This window comes from Emydura macquarii, unplaced genomic scaffold, assembly GCF_026122565.2.
Source record: "Emydura macquarii macquarii isolate MOO-44397 ecotype Brisbane River unplaced genomic scaffold, CSIRO-AGI_Emac_v2 contig_18, whole genome shotgun sequence".
Lineage (NCBI taxonomy): Eukaryota > Metazoa > Chordata > Testudines > Chelidae > Emydura > Emydura macquarii.
In genome coordinates this window covers 9213067-9234208 of record NW_027130155.1, presented here as the reverse complement: position 1 = coordinate 9234208, position 21142 = coordinate 9213067, and the positions used below count along the sequence as shown (strand labels likewise).

At 41.5% G+C, this 21142-nt stretch overlaps 1 protein-coding gene across 6 annotated transcripts in view; it reads left to right on the top strand.

The window, feature by feature from the left end:
- Positions 1-2840: 2840 nt before the first annotated feature.
- The window catches only part of U2SURP (U2 snRNP associated SURP domain containing), a 60502-nt gene continuing 42200 nt past the window's right edge, over positions 2841-21142 (top strand). For 4 of the 6 annotated variants that reach the window (XM_067556756.1, XM_067556672.1, XM_067556509.1 and 1 more), the window contains exon 1: positions 2841-2920. In XM_067556756.1, coding sequence (XP_067412857.1) covers positions 2876-2920 — 45 coding nt within the window. In that variant the 5' untranslated portion in view covers positions 2841-2875. The remainder of the gene's footprint in view (positions 2921-21142) is intronic. The other 2 variants (XM_067556444.1, XM_067556585.1) reach the window with 1 other exon arrangement.

Below are 21142 nucleotides of genomic sequence, written 5' to 3'. Positions count from 1 at the left end.
CTGAAGTCAATAGGATTACTCATATGCTTAAATACCTTGCTGAGTCAGGACCTGTCTGTCTTTTCCCTTATTCATTTTCCTTCCCTTCTCTGTCTGTTCTTGGTCTCTCCCTCCTCGCCCCCTTGCTCTATCCCTTTCTTTCTGCTCATGCTCTCTTCCCCTCTTACCTCCCTACCAACCTTCCGCTACTTGGCTTCTCATCCTATTGCTACTTTGTTTTTACCCCCTTATGCCACCATCCATTTTTCCTTTTTTCTCTGTCCTTTCCCCAGCCTTTTCTCCTAAATAGTAAGGGGCATTTGGCTTTCAAAATGCTCCCTCTTCCAAGGTTCTTATTTCATGAGCTATAAGTTTGCCTCACTATCATACCCATTGCAATAGCCTGGGAGAAGCACCCGCTCCTACAGCACTCTTGTGCTGACTGGTGATCTTCTCCTTGCCTCCCAGTGACAGAATGAGAAGCAAAGTCCCAGCTGCAGGGAACAGTGCACATCTGGTGGCATGGGAACTGCATGAAGAGAGCAGCTCCCAACACTGACAGCAGGATCAGGAAGGGATTTGACAAGATTACCAAAATGAATATAAAAACCATAACAAGGGCCATACTGGGTCAGACCAATGGTCCATCTAGTCAAGTATTCTGTCTTTTGACAGTGGCCAGTGTCACTCTGCCTAATCCTCCACTCTGCTGCACTACTGCCAGGACACTACACTCCTGGGGCCTTATTCTCCACTCTCTTACACCAGTTTTAAGTTAGTGAGACTCCAGGGAAATCAATGAAGTAACACTGGGGTAAAACTTGTGTCAGTGGAGAGTCCAGCCTCCTGATAACATGTAGCAAACTTCACTATCATTAGTTTTTCAAATTCTCCAACTTTGTAGTATATGATAGTGCTCCTATTTAGCTAGGTGGGTAAGGTAATATCTTTTATTGGACCAATGTCTGTTGGTGAGAGAGACAGGCTTTCAAACTTACACAGAGCTCTTCTTAGGTCTGGGAAAGTTACTCAGAGTGTCACAGCTAGATACAAAATGGGATAGATTGTTTAGCATAAATAGTTAACATACATATATCAAGAGACCATTCAAGGTGAAGTGGAGGGGTCGCCTTAAATGGTCTCTTGATATGTGTTTGACTACTTATGATAAGCAAACTGTTCCACCTTGTATTTAGCTGCGACAGTCTGAGTGGGGTGTTCTCATTCATCTGAAAACATCACATGGAGATGAATGGGCCACTTCATACTGCTGCAATTCTCCTAGGCTGCAGAGGGTCTCGCAGAGCCCTTCCCCCGACACTAGCTCCCAAACTGAAGCACTTTGGTGTCTTGCTGCTTCCAGATGGTGCTCCTTACAGCCCATCCCTCTTCATGGTCTCTAGTACAGCTTCATGCGGGGGGTCAAGGAGCCAGAAGGAGGGCTGAGCTGGCAGTTGAGTTGCGGTGAGGTGTTCCCCGGCCACCTCCATGTGCCCCCCAACATGCCCCTTTTACCACCTCCACTTCCTCAAACAAATGAGGGAAATTCACTGCCCAACCTTAACTCTGCATTAAAGCTTTGGGTAGTAAATAATAATGCAAAGGAGGCAGTTCTTGAGCTCTAACACAGTCCAGATTCACTTGAAGTAAGGGAAACATGCTACATGAATAAAATTAACAACATTTGATCTGTTTAAAACAAACTCAAACAGTTTATAAGGTATCAGAGATATTTTCTAAAGGGCCAGGGAGGGAGGATTCCTATTTCCTGGAGTCCCACAGCAGGCAAGTGGGCACCTGTGACACTTTCCCAGGGTACACAGGAAAGGAAGATTTGCTTGTGCTTGACTGGATGTCAGCGCCCTAAAACTAGCAGTTTTTTAGCCACACAATCTCCTCAGACCTCTGCCAGCCCTTACTTTGCCTGGCAGGGTAACAGTAGGTGTATCTCACCCCTGCATCTCTCTGAAAACAATCCCCTGTAGTATCTGTTACTGGACACTCGCAGAAACTATCAAGTTTGTTGTCTCCAGAGGAACAATATACACACAGCTTGACTGGTATAACTCAGGACTACGTCCTCAACAACATCAGAGCACTGGGATACATTTAGTGACAACAGTCAGGAGTTTGTTATCAAAGACTAAAGTTTAAGAGATTGTGAATAAGGATAATGGAATCAGAAATGGTTACATATAAAACAAAGGTCTAACAGGCTTCTTAGAGCCTAAACTTTACTTTAGCCTGTTAAAGTAGTCTCTCACCTAAAGCAGTCTCCCAGAGTCACCAGCCCACGTGGCTGGGATCCAGCTGCCCTTTGGCCTTCTTCTTATACCTCCAAAATTCATGCCCCCGCCCCCCCCCCAAGGCAGGACAAGTCCCCCCGTGGTTTCTTCCCATCCCCGTTTACTGCCGATGCAAATCGGACAGCTATTGCGTTGCCTTGCAATGCTCAGGTTGCTCAGCGGCCTGAGTGGGACCGCAGCGCTGTCTGCCAGCTCCGGCTGCCTTGGACCCAGCTTTCCCTACACAGCCACAGCAGCTCCCTACGTCTCCTCCCCGCCCAGTCCACGCGACACGCTGAGCCAGCGGGGGGGTGGGGGCGGGGGAGGGTAAGGTGACCAGAGCGTGACACACAGCAGCGGCAGGCTCGGGTGGGCCTGTGACGGAGCCAGCGACACGAAGCAGAACGACCTGGCCGCGCGCATCGCACCCTCCTCCCTCCCTGCCGCGCGCTCAGGCCGAAGGTCGCCGCCGCTCCTTGGCACTCCGCATCGCTAGCTCGGCCATCGACTCGGCGCACTTCCCCCCCACCTCAGCCCGGCCAGTCCCCTCCCCTCTTCAATCGGTGCTCGATTCTTCGCCGCGCCAGGGCTGTGCCAGAGAGAGAATCAAGATGGCGGACAAAACGCCTGGCGGGTCGCAGAAAACCAGTGCGAAGGTGAGGCCGCCTCGCGGGGCTTGTAAGCGGCGCCGCTGCCCGGAGCCTGCTTGGGGCGGGGAGGGCAGCAGCATCCATGCGGGCGGGGGAGCGGGGGCTCGCGGAACCGGGTGCGCAGGCCGTGCGGCCTGCACCTTCCCTCCACTCCCCTCCGCGCGTTACTGCGGGCTGCTGGCGGCGGGGCGGGAGGGATGGTGGGGCAGAGGCGGATAGGGAGGGAAGCAGGGAACCCGGGATCCAGGCTCCTGCTGCCTAGCCAGAATCTGGGGATTTAAGGCCTGTGGGATGTTCCCCACCCAGCACCATCAGCCCGCGCGGCCCTCTCTGTGCACCCACGTCTCCCCGCCTGGGGGTTATGCTGGCACAGAGTGGGGTGCAGCGGTAGCCTTACTCCTCGGGGTTTGCCTGCTCCCAGCGCTGAGCTTTTTCTTTCTGAGAGGGGGGAGGTGCCCCCCCGTTACCTGCATTCGTGTTAAAATAGTTCTCGTGCTCATTGGGGATGGACTTTGCCGGTTGGTTTCAGTGAAACACTCACAGTGTCACAGTGTCAGTAGCTTTACAGGGCCTTGGTTGAAGGCATTATTTTTAAAGCTTCTTGCTCTGGTGATGAACAGTTTTATTGTAAATTTCAGTTCCAGATTGAAAACATTTTCCCTTTATTCTATGTTTTATGTTTAAATTATTTGTCTTGATATCTCTGAGGGTGGGGGGCAACTTAAGTGTTCTTATTTTCAGATGGGACCCTGGAGAAACGGACAGAGACTTGTCCAAAATCACATGGCAAATCAGCATTTTCTAGTGTCTGTTTCCTAGTCCTGTGCCTCCTTCTCCCCATCTCTTAAATTTTTCAGATGTTTCTGGCTTGACAACTTTGCAGCCTGATGCAATGTATTTTCTCTCATTCTTCCTCTGTGTTCCAAATCCCCATAGCTGACATTATTTCCTATAATGGCCCAGTCGTGCAGTAGCATTTGCACAGGTCCTGTGTCCACATGAAACCTCATTACAATTGTAGGATTGGGGCTTAAGAACAGTATCCTCTTGTTTCAAAAATCTAGAAATACTTGAGGTTTATATTTTTGTGGTAGTGGGTGGAAGTGAGGAAGAGGTTGTTATAATAATCAAATGCCCCAGTCCTGCAGACATGTGCATGTGCTTAACATGATTCACATAGGTAGTACCATTTCCTATTTTGGAAATATGTAAACCTGTTTAGGGATTGTTTCTTAGTTATGGATTGAAAACTTGTAGTTAACTTGAAATTGATTTTTCTGTCTTAATCTCCCACTTCTCTGGTCTGGTTGAAGGCATTAGTGTATGCTGCATCCTTTTCCCTCAGTGAGCCAACTTTATTTTCTGTAATTATCATCGCTGAGGATTGAGAGGCTGTATGATAGTCACTGGCTGACTTGTCTTAAAGCCACACAGGAAATCTGCATTTGATCAGAGTGGATGTTTAAGAGTAATACCCAGAGGTGGAAGAACTTTTCATTGCCTTAATCTCCCACAAAAGCAAGTAGTCTGCTGCCATGGTTGGATGTGCTCCAGCACCTGGCAATGATCGTAGGGATAGTGAAGCCATAAATTCTCTCCCACTCAATCCCACTGCAGGTATTAGAGTGGCCAGCCAGTTAGTTTGTAGTTCTTTTTCTTAGCAGCTGGCTATTGAGCCTTCTCAAGCGGAACGGTTGTGAGCCAGGAATAGGTTATGGGGCTGGGAGTTGGAGAAAGGCTTATTCCTCCAGCCCCTGGACCTGAATTTTAATATTCACTCATATTAAAATAGTTACTGAACAGGGTTTATTTTCTATCTTAAGTCCCATTCTTGCAAAGACTTAAGTAGGTGTTTAACTTTACATGCTGTGAGTAGTCCCATTAACTTCAGTGGGACTACTCATAGTGCATAAAGTTAAGCATCTGTGTAAATCTTTCTAGGATTGGGGGCTTATTGTGGCATGCCAATGCTGTGCTACATTTATGCTGTCACTTTTTTTATGGTCAGTTTTTTTATTGTCAACATCCTTTTTTAATGGATATTGGTATTTCCTATGGGTTTTTGAGAAATTATTCTTGATTTAACAAGACATGTCAGTACTGAAGTAAGTCATTTTTTTAGTATTATATTTCTTTTTGTATAACTGATATGTTCACTCTTAAAGATGAAAGGCACATATTTAACTGAAATAAAGTGTATGGGGGATGGGGAGAAGGTTGGGGCACTAAAATTATAAATTGAGTGCCTGTAGACTTGACATCTTAAGAGTTTAAAAAAAAAAAAAAAAAATTAGAGTACTTGAAAAATCAGTTCTTCCTTTACCTATCTGCTGAGACCAGAGTTAAAAATTCTGTTTCTTTAGATGCAGTGGGGGTATTATAATGGCACCAAATAGCCTGAGGCCAGTAAAAGGTGAAATAGATCTCAGTAGGTTCTTGCGGTGAGAGGCCTAGGATATTTTATTTCTGACTTCTGGACTTCCTAGTAGGAAGAGAGCAACGACATTTTATTATTTATATTATACCAAGCCCGAACCAGAGTCCAATACAGGAAAGATCCCAACTGCTGGGACCTATACAAACAGAAGGATATAGTCTCTGTATCTAAGAGCTAACAATCTATTTTCTTTCATTTAGAACAACAAAAAGTGCCCCCCTTCCCCCAACTCAGAAACACTCACCTGGTTATTTAAAATAAAAAAATACAGATTTCAGTCATCTCACCCTTACAACCAAGCCTCATCTGTAAATACAAATAACATCTCAGTGTTACTGGTTACTACATCAGTCTCTCCTATCCCTCCTCAGAAGCCAGGAAAAACAAATGCAGCATGCCCTGAAAATCTGTAGCTTTGGGCCCTTTTGAGTGAGGGACATGAGGACATTCCAGAGCCCTTTGGTCCTTATGGAAAATATTCCTTGACGTGATAGAGAAGGGGACTGCTGTCAGGACGTCTAGCATTATTGCCTTCACTCACAGCTACCATGGTGTCATGCTATCTGAATGAGGGGGCCCCTAAGTTGTATTCAGGAGCTCCGATTATTCCTTTCTACACCAGTCTCGTGTTGGGGGTGTCATGCTGGGTAGATGGGGGGGAGAGCATTTGTCATATTGATTAACATCAATGTCAAAATCATCATAATTCATGGGAGGTATGCCATGTCAGGTACTGTTAGAATGGCTATAAAGTGCTAAGTAAGATGATGATGTCTATATTAATGTGTTGTGTGTAGTGGAAGTTTAGGGACATATTTGATGTACCTGTATTTCAAATTGTGCTGGCTGGGATACATCCCAGACAGAGAGGCGGCAGGACAATAGCCCACTTAATGGCCCCCCAAAACCTTTACAGAAGCAAAGGGCCCAAGAAGAAACTAAAGACATGCCTGAAGAGTTACCAGGATTGGCCCATGTGACTCTGGACTCCATTTTAGCTCCTGTAAGTTTCCACAGGCCACATGGCCAGAGACAGAGGATATATAGTTCAAAGCACAGAAACCATTTTGCCTTCTATCCTGAGCTTCAGCCAGGTATCTACTTCTGGATCAAGTCATCTGCAACTGAAGCTGTGTAACAAAGGACTGAGGCCCATCTAGGTACTGGATGTATACCAGAGGAGACTGTACAAGCCTGCAACTCCACATTTCTTCTAGAAACCTGATGTATATGGACTTTCAATCATTTGTATGTATCTGATTTGCTTTAACCCTTTAACGTTTCTCTCATTGTTTGTTTGTTTGTTTTTACAATAAGCCTTTAGTTCTAGTTACTAAAGGATTGGCTGGCAGCTTGGTATTTTAGGTAAGATCCAAACTTACATTGAACTGGTACTGTGGCTGACCCCTTCGGGTCAGAGGGAACCTTTTTAGTAAAGAGCATAGAGTTAAAACAACTGGTCTCTTTACTGGACCTAGTAGCTGACTGGAAGCCAGAGGAACTGGAATGCAGTAAAGGGGGCCGTGTGCATTTGTGTACTGGCTTCTGTGGGGATTCAGAAGTGCAGTTTGTAGCTGGTTGGGAAGTCTGGCTTCAGTGCCACCCACCAGTGCTGGAAGAATCTGCTCTCCGTTTGCAGCCTGCCCTGACATTGGCATTATCATTTGGCTACCCTGGGCACGGATGGGTCACACATGGCAATGTATCATACTGAGGGACTTAAGTAGGCTGGTCCCAAGCTGTTTAGGCCTTCATAGGTAAAACCAGCACTTTAAAATTTATCCATAAACTCACACATAAGCAATGCAGATTCTGGAGCACGGATGGCATGTGCATTCAGTCTGGCTTTCTAAGTGGGCAGCTGCCTTTTGCAGCAGTTCCAACTTCTAAATAGATTTAAAATGTCCCAAGTAGAGTGCATTGCAGTAGGCTAATCTTAAAGTGACAAGGGTATGAATGATGGTAGGAAGATCTGCACCTGGAACATCCAACATCTAAATAGACAAGACAGGCAAAGGGTGGGAGGGAAGACAGACTTACAGAAGTGACGTAACCGGCCAAAGATTACACAGCAGTTCGGTATCAGAACTGGTATAAAAATCCAGGATCCACCAGATCACTCTATCATTTTTGCTGCCTTTATCTTCTGCAAGTTAGTGAAATGGAACGTATTGTAAACTTGCTGCTACTTTATATGTAGGCTTGACAGAATTCAATTTTTAAAATAATTTAGATGGGTAATTATCAAAGTTTATTTTAAATAATTTCAGTTTTTATTGATCACAATTTTCACAGTTGTGGGAAATTATAGGGTATGCATCAGACAATAGGGGAATCAGTTAGTAATTATTTAATGACAGTCGACATTGAGATTCAAAAAGTTAAACATTTATAAACTGTTAAAACACAAATTGTCAATATCACATGTCTTGTAGACTTTAAGGCCCAAAGGGACCATCTTGATAATCTAGTTTAACCTGCACACAGCAGGCCACAGAATCTCACCTAGCTGCTCCTGCAGTAGGTCTATAACCTCTGGCTAAGTGACAAGTCCTCAAATCGTGATTTAAAGACTTCAACTTACAGGGAGTCCACAGTTTACTCTAATGACCCATGTCCAGTGCTACAGAGAAAGGCAAAAAACCTCAGAGTCAAACTATACAAAATAGATACCCTTAAATCAAACTCCAGTAAGATCTCAAGCAGCATTTTTCATACTTTGCCTATCTGTAAATTTTGTTTATCATTGATTATTTTTTTTGGTCAATTTGTGTGTGGTGAACGTGACATTTACTTACATGTATCGCAATGGCATTCTGTAGGTCTTCGGCGGCCGGGGGCAAAGCCTGCATTTGCGGGCTCCCCGCCCATACAGTGCAGGGCAGGGCAGGGCAGGAGGGGTCCTGGTGCTACCCTGGAGGGGGTGTCTGTAGCTGTGGGCTGGAGGAGGGGGGACGTGAGGCTTGACTCCGCTGCCCCCCATCCCACACTTACCTGCCATGTGGCGCCTGCCTCTCTCTCTCTAGTTCCACATCCCAGTACTGTCTTGGATGAGGGCGGCCTCACCCACCGAGGCTTGGGGGGCGTGCTGGTCCTTCACAACACGTGGTGGGGGGGGGACAGGAGCGGGAGCAGGTGCCCCTCATCCTCCTGCGTTCCCCGCCCATCGTGAAGGGCCGACCTGGCACCCTGCATTACCTGCTGGTCCAGCCCAGTGCCAGCTTGGATGGGGCAGCCTCACTCCCCTGGTCTGGGGTGGGGGCGCCTGGTTGCCCCTTCACGACACACAAGAGGTGGGGGGCACTGGAGGGGCAGGCACCCCCAATACCTTGAGCATTGTGAAGGGCCAGCCTGGCGCCCCCTGCAGGCCAACGCCTGTGGGCTTGGGCCCCCCTGTCCCACCTTTGCCACTGATTTATCAATAAAAATCTAATCCTTCCAAGTCTAATTATAAGGAGGAACAGCAGGTATGCAAATAGGATCCTATATTGCCATGGGACCAACTTTAGCTGCCAAGACCAGAGCTGTAGATTTTGTTTTCTTTTGCAAAAATTGACATCTTCATCACTAAACAGTGCAAGGAAATGCACTCCTGACATTGCTTTCATTGAGGCAGTGTATTAATAAAAGCTTGGAAATAGCACTCACCTACTTGTGAGTGCGCAACTTTTTCTAATGAGTTATGTGTGAGAAACAGCAAAATAAAATCTACAAAAATGTGCTGAGTTTTGCTGTGGTTGCTGTCCATACGATTTGAAGGGGCAGCGGTGTTAACTTTCAGGTGCTATTTTAACTTTTGTTGTGTTGCTACTTAAACTTGTAAGCAGGAATAAGAGAGGCAGGTACTCTCTCCTTGGCTGGTTGAAATATGAAAGAAGTATGTGTCCTTCTCTTCCTTCCTCTGCTTTCCAGCAGCAGAGGGTTGAATACCAGCTGCTCCTGCTTTTATAGGTTTAGGAGTAGCAGTATAGTAATAAATTCAAATGTCAAGTGCTTCAGAAGAAACAACTTCTAATTCTGTATTCAGGTCTACAAGTGGTATAGATCTCAATAGTAAAATAGCAAATATTCTGTTAGGTATAAAACTTTATATCCAGAAATTTTTGCTTATTTTGATATAAAGGTATTGTAGACAGGAATGTTGAAGGGGAAGGGTGAAGACAAAAGTGGGCCTCGAAAAATGCACTTGCTGTTAGTGAATAGGAAGATTTCCCTTGTGGGCATTGGAACTTAAGCTATTAATTTCTACAGAATTAAAGCTTATATACAAGTATAAGCATTTTACAATTTCAAGATAACTCTTATAAGGTGGGCAAATGCAACATTGTCTTTCTGATGTTTTAGGCAGCAATGGCTATTGCTACTTTTTATAGTCCTTCACAGCAGCAGCAGCAGCAGCAATGTGAATTTAACAAAACTGAGTTTCAGTGCTGCTGTTCAGAATCCCCTGAGCAGTAGTGAAACTATCAAGAATCCTGTCAATTTCACCCTGTGATTTACATATTAGGAACCTATGGAGAACAGGCGTGTTATTTACAGAGAAGAAGGCTTAAAATGAGAGGTTGGGGGGGAGACCTCTTTTCTTCCCCACCTTTCTTTACAGCAACCATGAGGCTGGAAGAAAGTTTAAATTTGAAAAGCTGAGACCAGATTTTCAACTCTTGTGAAGGGCTTTTTGCACTGCTTGATTAAAAAGCAGATGTAAATCTGGCTTGCCACCATGAGGGTTGCTTTTGTGTAAATAGAATACCTAAGTGGCATGGAGTCAATGTATTGGCATTATTTTGAAACTTCTCTCAGGCCTGGTCTGTCCTTAAAAATTAGATCAATCTACCTGCTTTGCTCAGGATGGTGAAAAATTTTGTGCTCTGAGTGCTGAAGTTAGGTTGACTAAACCCCTGGCGTAGATGTGTCTGGGTCAATGGAAGAAATCTGTATCTCAGAAGATGGATTAACTATATCGATGGAAAAACCGCTTCCGTTAGTGTAGGAAGCATCTACGCTATGACACTGCAGCTGTGCGGCTGTAGCAGTTGTAGTATATATATGCTCCCAGTATGGGGGTCTGATGGGGTGTCCTTATGCCTCAGTGATCCCCAGCTGCCAGAATAGACCCCTGGGGGCTGTTGGCCACTGGTGCAGCTTAGAGCTGGCTGCTTGAAGTTGTGCCTTGAGATCCTCTCAGCAAGTTCATCATCAAGAAACCACAAAAGGTGGCTTAAAGCTGTGAGAATCTGCATCTTTGTAGCATTCAGGAGGTTCTCGAGGAGGAAGAGAGACTCTTCTTCCTTTGAAGAGTTAGTGGGGAGTTAGAGCTTCACATGTATCAGAAACTTATTAGCTAGAAGCTGATATGAATGATGGAGCCTCAAGAAGTGGTGTAGGATAGCATCTTGATGATAATTCTGGCATCTGGTGGAGTGGAGGCTCAGTTTCTTTCCAGTGCAATGACCCTTACCTGTAGGTCCCCTTGTCTTTTGTATCTGCTTGTGTTTAGTAGGCCGAATCTTCTGGCTAGCAATTTTGGGTACCTCAATTTCTGGCAACTCAATTTGACACCTTTAAAGGGCCTGACTTCTTGAAAGTGCTGAGCACCTGCCTCCTGGAAATTGGGACCCTACAAGGTTTTTCAAGTTGGGCACCCAAAAGTAGTCACTTTTGAAAATCTTGAGCTTTACCTAATTTTGTTGGTAGGTGATGTTACTGTAGTTTATAAAATACAGGTTTATTAAAAGAATTATGGACTATATAGCGCAAAATGATATGCTGGCGAGGTTCCCAAATTAAGGTTTGTAAAATATTTTGAAAATAATGCTCTCAGTATGTATTTTAAAATTGTTTTCATGTAGTAATGTGGAAGTTATAGGACTCTTGTAATATGTCAATATTAGGAAATTTAAATTTAAAAAATTAAATTTAGAGACATTCCTTTCAAAATAGAGAGGGAAAAAACACTGGCTAAAAATCTCTAACTCATTTCTGTACAGGACCTTGTCCGTTTACTACCCTTTATCTATCCAGTGGATGCCACAGTAATGAGAAGATCTAACTGTAAAAATAAGCTATCTTTTTGTGTTTCTGAGTTTTTTGTTTTTTCCCCCCCCCCCAGTAGAGAAAAGCAGCTACCCTAAGAACCAGTGGTCCATCGAGCCCAGTATACTGTCTTCCAGTATTGGCCAGAGCCGGATGCTTCAGAGGTAGTGAACAGGTCAATTATCAAGTGATCCATCCTCTGTCATCCAGTCCCAGTTTCTGGCAGTCAGAGGTTTAGGAACATCCAGAGCATGGGGTTTAGGTCCTGACCCTCTTGGCTAATAGCCACTGATGGACCAATTCTACATGAATGTAGCTAATTGTTTTTTGAACCCAGTTATAATTTTGGCTTTCACAACATCTGTACCAACGATTTCCACTGGTTGACTGTGCATTGTGTGAAGAAATACTTCCTCATGTTTGTTTTAAATCTGCTGCCTATTAATTTCATTGTGACCCTTGATTCTTTTGTTATAGAAGGGGTAGACCATACTTTTTCTCCACATCATTCATGATTTTATATACCTCCATCGTATCCCTCCATGTCAACTCTCTTCTAAGATGAACAGTCCTAGTCTTTTAATTTCTTGTATGGAAGCTGTTCCATACCCTAATAATTTTGATTGTCTTTCTCTGTACCTTTTTCAATTCTAATATATCTTTTTTGAGATGGGATGACCAGAACTGCATGCAGTATTCAAGATGTGAGTGTATCATGGGTTTATAGTGGCATTATGATATTTTCTGTTGTCTTATCTATCCCTTTCCTAATGGTTCCTAACATTCTGTTAGCTTTTTTGACTGCCACTTCACATTGAGCATATGTTTCCAGAGAACTATCCACAAAGACTCCAAGATCTTTTTCATGAGTGGTAACAGCTATTTTAGATCTCATCACTTTTTTTTGTAGTTGGAATTATGTTTTCTAATGTGCCCATTGTGCTTGTCAACGTTGAATTTCATCTGCCATTTTCTTGCCTAGTCACCCAGTTTTGTGAGATCCCTTTGTAACTCTTGGCAATCGGTTTTGGCGTTCAGTAATTTAGTATCATCTGCAAACTTTGGCACTTCATTGTTTACCACCTTTTTCTGACATTTAGGAATATGCTTAACGACACTGGTCCCCTTACAGATTTTTGGAGGACCCCCACTGTTTAGTACTTTCCATTTTGAAAGTCGACCATGTATTCCTACCCATTGTTTCCTATCTTTAACCAGTTACCGATCCATGAGAGGACCTTCCCTCTTATCCCATGACTCCTTACTTTGCTTAAGAACCTTTTGTGAAGGACCATGTCAAAGGCTTTCTGAAAGACCAAGTACGCTATATCCACTGGATCACCCTTAGCCACATGTTTGTTGACCCCCTCCAAAAAATTCTAATAGATTGGTGAGGCATGATTTCCCTTTACAAAAACCATGTTACTCTTCCCCAACATATTATGTTCATCTATGTGTCTGATAATTCTGTTCTTTTGCTATAGTTTCAAACAATTTGCCTGGTACTGAAGTTAGGCTTACCAACCTGTAATTGTCAGGATTGCCTCTGAAGTCTCTCTTAAAAATTTGCATTGCATTAGTTATTCTCAAGTCCTCTGGTATGGAAGCTGTTTTAAGCAATAGGTTACATACCACTTTTAATAGTTCTGTGATTTCATGGATGAGTTCCTTCAGAACTCTTGGGTGAATACCATCTAGTTCCTGGTGACTTCTTATTGTTTAATTTATCAGTTGTTCCAAAACTTCCTTTATTGACACCACAATCTGGGACAGTTACTTACAGTTGTCCCCTAAAAAAAAGTCTCAGGTATTAGAATATCCCTCACATCCGCTGCAGTGAAGATTGATGCAGAGAATTCATTTAGCTTCTCCACAACGGCCTTGTCTTCCTTGAGTGCTTCTTTAGCACCTTAATCGTCCAGTGACCTCACTTATTAATTTCTGCTTTTGCTAGTTGTCCTTCAAATTTTTTTTGGCCTACCTAATTATATTTTACACTTGACTATCCAAAGCTTATGTTCCTTTCTATTTTCCTCATTAGAATTTGCTTTCCAGTTTTCAATGCACTTGCAACTCCTCCTAGCTTTGTATCCACTGCAAACTTTATAACTGTACTCTCTATGCCATTATCTAAATCATATTTAGATAGTGAACAGAACCGGACCCAGAACTGATCCTTGTGGGACCTCACTTGAAAAGCTCTTCCAGCTTGACTTGGAACCATTGATAACTACTCTTTGGGAACAGTTTTCCAACCAATTATGCACCCACCTTATAGTAGCTTCATCTAGGTTATATTCTCAAGAATGGCCTCTCTCCTCCTGGGCTCCAGGACTAACTACTCCAAGAAACAGTCGTTAAAATTTTATATTTGCATCCTATCCTGAGGTGACATATACCCAGTGAATATGGGGATAGTTAAAATCCCCCATTATTATTGGGTTTTCTGTTTTTGTAGCCTTTCTTATCTCCCTGAGCATTTCACAGTCACTGTCACCATCCCAGTCAGGTAGTCGGTAGTATGTTTCTACTGCTAGACACCTATTAGTCAAGTATGGAATTTCTATTCATAGAGACCTTATTATAGTGGAACTGGTAGTCACCTCTGTAATTTAGGTGGCAAAAATTTTCTAGTTCTACACTCCTGTTTCAGTTGCTTATATCTTTTTGAAACTTAAGACAAACATTTTCAGGACTTAGTCACTTCTTTATATTGAATTATTTTTGGAAAGTTTGAACAAAATTGTTTGGGTGCAAGAGCAGATGGGGAAAACAGCAGGCCCTGCCTTGGTGGGCAAAAAGGGTATTTTTCAATCATGTTAGCCCAGGGGTGGCCAACCAATCAGAGACGAAGATCCGCAAAGAGCCACATTCATGCTGATCCCTCAATTTTGGCAGCAGCTTGTCAGTTTCACTTGTCAGTTTCCCCTCCTCTCTTACCCTCCCCCAAAAAGCTTGTCAATTTCAAAGAGCCACAAACAATAAACAGCAAAGAGCCCAGCTGCATTTGTATGACCAAAGAGCCTCATGCTGCTTGCAAGCCGCGAGTTGGCCACCCCTGTGTTAGCTCAATCAAGTTTGCTTAATATGATTGAAAAGGCCTATGCTAGGCTACAACACAGCCAGATAATGCCTTCAAACTTATTACTCTATGTCTTAATGAGTGTTAATTTAATGCATTTGAAAAGTTCTCTTAACTCGATTGATCTAACACAATTGAAAAAACACAATCTTTGCAGACTCAGGCTATGTCTACACTTAAACCACTACAGTGGCACAGCTGCAGTATCACTTCTGTGTAGAGACATACCACAGTTACAGGACAGAGTTCTCCTATCATTGAAGTTAATTCACCTTCCTGAGAGGTAGTATAGTAGGTAGTACTGTCTAAACATGAGGTTAGATTGGTTTAACTATGTCATTCAGGGATGTGGATTTTCTACATGAGTGATGTAGCTGGGTCAATCTAACTTTTTTGTGTAGAAGTGGCCTCAGAAAATGTGGAAGAAGGAAAGGCACTATTCCATGAGAAAAAAGCTAGCAGCACTGTTTAATTTCATGGTTGCTATTCAGAAACGTGGGGAGCAGTGTATAAATGTCAAGCATTGACTGTTTCAATTGGGCTACTTGTAAAGCTGTGAACAGCAACAGAGGCAGGGACTGGAGTTATTTATGAGAGAAAAATAGATCCTGCTGGAATGGTAGAGTAGTGCAGACTCTTCCCCTTTGCAGCAGCCAGGAACAACTGGAGGAGATTAGAGTGTCACATTTTATTAGACATCTATAAGTAGAACCTGATACAAAAGCTGGAGTCCAAACAGGCTCTAAAGCAGCACCTTAGCAGAAATTCCATCATCCTTCCTGGTATTTAGGTTTGGTTTCTTTCCCAGCACAATGCTGTTGGATCTTGGTGGTGGAGAATGGCAAATGTTTTTTACATCTTCTGTCTAGTATGTTTAATCCTGTAGCAAATTTACAAATGTTACACGATCACATATTTTCTCTCAAACAATGGTGCACAATATTGTTCTCTCTAACTTTACAACTGTGGCTATGCCTATATTACCGATTTCTGTCAGCACAGCTGTGTCAGTCAGGGGTGTGAAGAGGTGTGATCCCTGACTGACATAGCTGTGCTGACAGAAGCTCCTAGTGTAGATGCAGTTATACTGGCAAAACTTCACTTTTATTGGTATAGCTTGTTTCTCTCATGGGTGTGTTACTATACCAATACAAAATGCAGCTTTGCTTTATAGCTGTGTCCATACTAGGAGTGCTTTGCTTGTATAGTATATTGGTATTCCTGTGCTGGTAATGAATTTCTAGTGTGGACGTAGCCTAAGTGTTGTTTTTTGTATGCCAGATAATATGCCTCTGTCCCTGCCTTTGCTGATGCTCATAGCTTTCCAGTCAGTGCCTCTAGGAAGGAGACTGACAAGGGTTTTGTTAATTTCATTTTGCTGTTTAAGAGAATTGTGGCCAGCAGCACAGGCACCAGAATTTTCAGCAGCCTCGGGATTACAGCATTGCATCAGTCCATATTTGGAAAGTTATTTTCAAAACAACAAGGTTAGAAAATTATTTTCTTTTAAAAAGGGGAGAATTTCAAACAATGTCGTAAGCCTTCCATGTTTGTCCATAGCAAGTGGCATGAGTGGGTGTTTCAAGCTTTGCTATGCTCCTGTTGTTTTGCAAAATATGCTCATTTTAATGTTATCTGGTAACCAAATCATCCCTGCCATTTGTCTGTTTCACCCACCTGTTGTCTTGTCCTACACCTAGCTTGTCAACTCTGACGCAGGGACTATCTTTTTATTACATTCATGCAGTGCCTAGAATAATGCATCTCTGATTGTGTAATGCACATAATAACGGGGTATGAATAAAAGGCTGGTAATTGGAAAGAGGAAAAAGGGTGTTCAGAAAAGAAGTGTGGCTATTTGGTTTATAGATGAATCCCTGGTTGTGACAGCAAACTGGTGTTACTAACACTACTACACTTGAGCTATACCTTGTGTTACCTCAGTAGTGAAGGTAAGCTCTGTGTGGTGCAGCTGTATTGAGGAATGTGAAGACAGAATTGTAGGGAGGATGGGAAGTGACACCTATTATTTTCTATTTTTAAAGCCTGGAGACACTTTGTAAGATTGTATTCTGAGATTTTGTGGCTCTGGGCTTGTCTTCACTTAAAACTTGGAGGAGTTCTCCCATTGGTGTAAGTAATCCACCTCCTCAACAGGTGATAGCTACGTCAACAGAAGAATTCTTCTAACGATGTAGTGCTGTCTACAAGAGGACTTAGGTCAGCTTAACTTCGTTGCTCAGCATGTGGATTTTTCACACCTGGAACGGCGTAGCTGGGTCGATTTTTCTAGTGTAGGCCAGCCCTTTATTTAGTTCTTCTAGAAGTTCTGTCCATTATTTATTTTAAATGGATTTGGTGGTGTTAAAAATGGAAGTAGTTTCCTTAAAGCTACATAGTGCATGCAGATATAAGTGCTAATATCTTGGCTGATTGGAAACTGGGAATACTCTTAGCAAAGTATTTTCTAGATTACTGATGTCTGGCATTGTTCTTATCCATCCAGATGGGAGCAATAACAATTTTTTAATATAACATTTAAAAAAAAATTTCTTACAACAAAGAAGTCTGTTAATACTCCATAGCTAATATGGAGAAAATTTAGACGATAACTAAAATATTTGGTACGTTTTGGTAAACTTCTCTACATTTTACTTTTATTTCCAATTTAAACATAAATGTTGATCAGCCATAAATTACAGGAGACCGTATGTATTTAATATAACTTGCACTTTTTTCTGTTTTGTGGCATCTCTCTAAAAATGTTTTCAGTTTACGATAATGGTCTAAAATTAATTATCTTACTCTTTAAGAAGGGAGAATTGAACTTTCAGCCACTGTTAAGAAAGGCTTAATAAAGAATCTCTTCTAAAATAAATACCCTATTTATGATGAGGCCATATGTATAAATACTGGTCTACATGTATTGTCTTGTGTGCATTAGTTTATTTATAATTGATTTCACAATAAATTGAGTATCTTTAAATATAATTTGCTCTTACACAAGTCTCTTTTTAAGTGATCCATTGTTTGGTTCAGCCAAAAACTAAAAGCTAACAAAGTTTAAGAACTTGTTGCCAAGTACCGTCTGTCTTTGGTAAGGCATATCTGTTGCACGTGCTAGCAAATCTTTCTTCACAGTATTTTTAGATAACTAGAATTTCAGTGAAAGGTGAGTAGGGAATTCTGTTTCTTATCTGAAAAGATAACTCTGCAAACTGCCTTTTGCCTTTCTGTACAGCAATGAATTATAATTCTTATTTTATTATGATGTATTGAGAATGACAATACAAATCAAATATAGATATTACGTAGTCTTTATAGGACTAAGCACTAATGTTAAATTGCATGGACTAAGTAATCTTCATTTTGTTAAGTGGGATAAAATTGGTTTGCTGTATCATTTTGAATTGAGTTTCCCAGTTTTTAATAACAAAAAACTAATTACTAGGCAGGGTATATATTTCGCTATAAAGATTAATATTTCATTTTCTATAGACAGTATTTATTGAATGAGAGAGGTAGGTTGAGGTTTATTAAGACCTTTATGCTAAAGGTGCCACTTAGTCTGGAGTTGGAAGGTAAACTTTATCTTGGATTTGGCTTTTCAGTCTCGCTTCTGAATGTTAGTACATGTTAAATCACATCCAGGCCCTTGGGAGGAACATAGCTAATAGTATGTCTGAACATGGTGTCCGTTTAAAAAGGGGCCCAAGAAGTCCATATTTAGACACAGTAGCTAGGATAAAAACATTGTCACCTAACAGTCATATCACCCAGACTTTATACTTTAATTGAACATGCATTCAGTTTACTTAAACATACCTATTCATAAAAGGGAGAGAAGTGGGGAGGAGGGAGTAATTCAAGCAAATGTGCAGATGTAGAGCTGTAGATTGTCACTCTACATTACAATCCTTAAATCATCTCTTAGAGGTTTAACTATCAGGCCTTGTCTACATCAGCACTTATGCCAGCAAAATTTGTGTCACTCAGGGAGGTGTGTTTTTCACACCTCTGAGCGACAAAAATTTTGCAGCTATAAGTGCTAGTGTAGATAAGGCCTCAGACCTCCAAGATATCTCTTACGAGTTCTGCAGATTCTTCAAGATTGAGCCATTTTGCTATATAATTCCATACTTCTGAATTGAATATAGACATAAAATGATTGGATAGGTGAATTAAGTGATAGTTTCATATGAAATTAATTAGAATGTCTAAAGATAAACTTTTGGGGAAAATACTTAAAAAAAATCTTCCCTATAACTTAAAACATCCCAAACCAAATCTCCTTCCAAAACTTCAATGATAAAATTGTAAAATAATCACAAGAATACCAATAGATTGATATGTGTGACAAAACCTTAAGCAAGTGGAATGAATGCATGTTTTTGTTCTTACCTATCAATTTCTGGTATCCCAAATGCTAGGCTATATGGAGCCATATTTTCTCCTGCACTGAGATCTAGTTGTCAGAGCAGTGTTGGGGGAGGGTGGCATTTGGGAGCCAGTTACAGCTCCCTGATCGTTTGGGCTTATCTATGCTTGCTTTACATGTTAGAGCAGCTTGTAGAGCTGAAGTAGTTCCTTTGCGCTGCCTGAGGAGCTTGAAATAGTAGTTTGCACAGTAAGAATCCAGGCCATGACTTTTCCAGCTCTTGGGCTACTTGTTTGAATTTGGCTATACTTGGCAATGCTTAACAATTAAAATAATGGTGGATGTTTGGAGATCAGTGTAAACTGGCTTGATCTCATTCTAGTTCTGCAGCATAAAAAGCCACCAGAAAAATGAGTACTCTTATTTGGTCTCTTATAACATAGATTGAATTGATGTTGCGATTGAACCTTTTCCTTTCTTCCTTCCCTCTCCCAAAAATGCAAAAAGATTTTATCCAGTGTACTGTCAGATAGATGAAATTTCATGTTATACATATCTGTACTTTTGTTGAATAAATTATGTACTATGTACTCCCTCGGGAGGGCAATTTCTCAATCTCCTATATTAATCCTAATAAAAAAGCTTCATTTACTTATGGGAACATAGTGGGACACAAACTTACATTTTTTTCTAGATATCCTTAGGGTTCTGTGTAAATTCCCTACAAATATTGCACTTCTGGGTGTAAAATGGTTGCTTTAATCCTCATTTCTGCAGGTTTGAGGATTATTATGGTATAGGGATTATCTCTTATATACCTGCTCCTTTAGTTTTACCATGTTCATGTTTAGAGATGTTTTCAAATACATTACAATCAGGGTGGATTGATTTAAATCAATGATTTAAATAACCAAGAGAAAATCATTGATTTAAATCAAGTTTCCCACTGATACAACTTCACACATTTCTTAAACAATGGTGCAGATCTGATCACTAAAACATGTTAATTTGCAACTCAATACAGCATTTTACAACATCTAGGAGGGTATACTTTGTGTAATTTTTTAGATAACTTGATTTTTATTAATTTAGAAAATAATATGTTAATACTCATTACCTGTGTCAAGCTGCAGATGCAGCAGCAGTACATTAAGAATAGTAAGAACTAAATCTCTCACACAAACACAATAGCAATTATATTTTATTACACTAAATCTTAAATGTTACATACATGTTTCACATTTGCAATTGCAGCAGTCTTCTGAGTTGCCGGCAGACGGCAGTCCTTAAACACTTTTTTTTTTAATTTTCAAATTTTATTAACTCTAACAGACAAGCCATCACAACACTAAACATACACTAACTATCCTTAAAACTTGTACAACTAGCTCTTATCTTCCCCACTCCCACTGTCGTTTTTATTCATAGACTGAAATAGAAATACGAGTTTTACTGCTTTTTCAACTCCCAGTCGATTTCTTAGCTTTGAGTGAATAACACCAAACGATGAAAATATTCTCTCCTTGCCTGCAGAGGAAGCTACTGCTGTGAAAAGTTGGCTTAGCAACTGAAGGAACTCTGTTTCAAGGTGCCTGGATAATGATTTCCACCAATTCAGGGGAGTGATCTTGTTCAAAACATCATCAGTAAACATGTACTGTTTAAATGGTTCCACTCCAGCCCTGAAATTTATTGTGACAGGCATAACTGAGAAGTTGATTTTGAGATGCCCATGCCATGGCAGCATCATCTTCTTCAGAAGTTAGGCATCGACCTTTATATCTGGGGTCGAGAATGTTCGCAAGAAAATGAGGTGGAGTTAGTGCTTGATCCATTCACTGCTTTATTGCCTGAAGTTTAACTTTCTGTTGAGGTATTTCTTTCTTCAGTGACTCTTGAAGTGCCTTCCAAATTTCGACAGCATCAGCAATGCAGCAACAATTTCTCTGAAGTTTGTTTTAAGACTATGGATATAGGTTTCAGTATACTCTACATTCCTCTTTAATCTAATGCTAGATACTTTGGATGAGATACTTCCATTTATTTTATTATGATTTTCTTCACAAAGTTTTATGAGAATAGGCCAGTTCTTAATAAATTGTTCAAAACAATCAACCACAGAATTCCATCGAACACCTTGAGGGAGAATTAGCTTGGATCCTCCTGCTCTCTTCAGTGAAGCTGAAGCAAAATGGTTGTTGTGGAAGTATTTTTTGCAACTTCAACATTTTCTTTTATTCCTGGAGAAGACGTACTTAAGTCTTTGGCTAAAAGATACATTAAATGGGCACTGCAGCC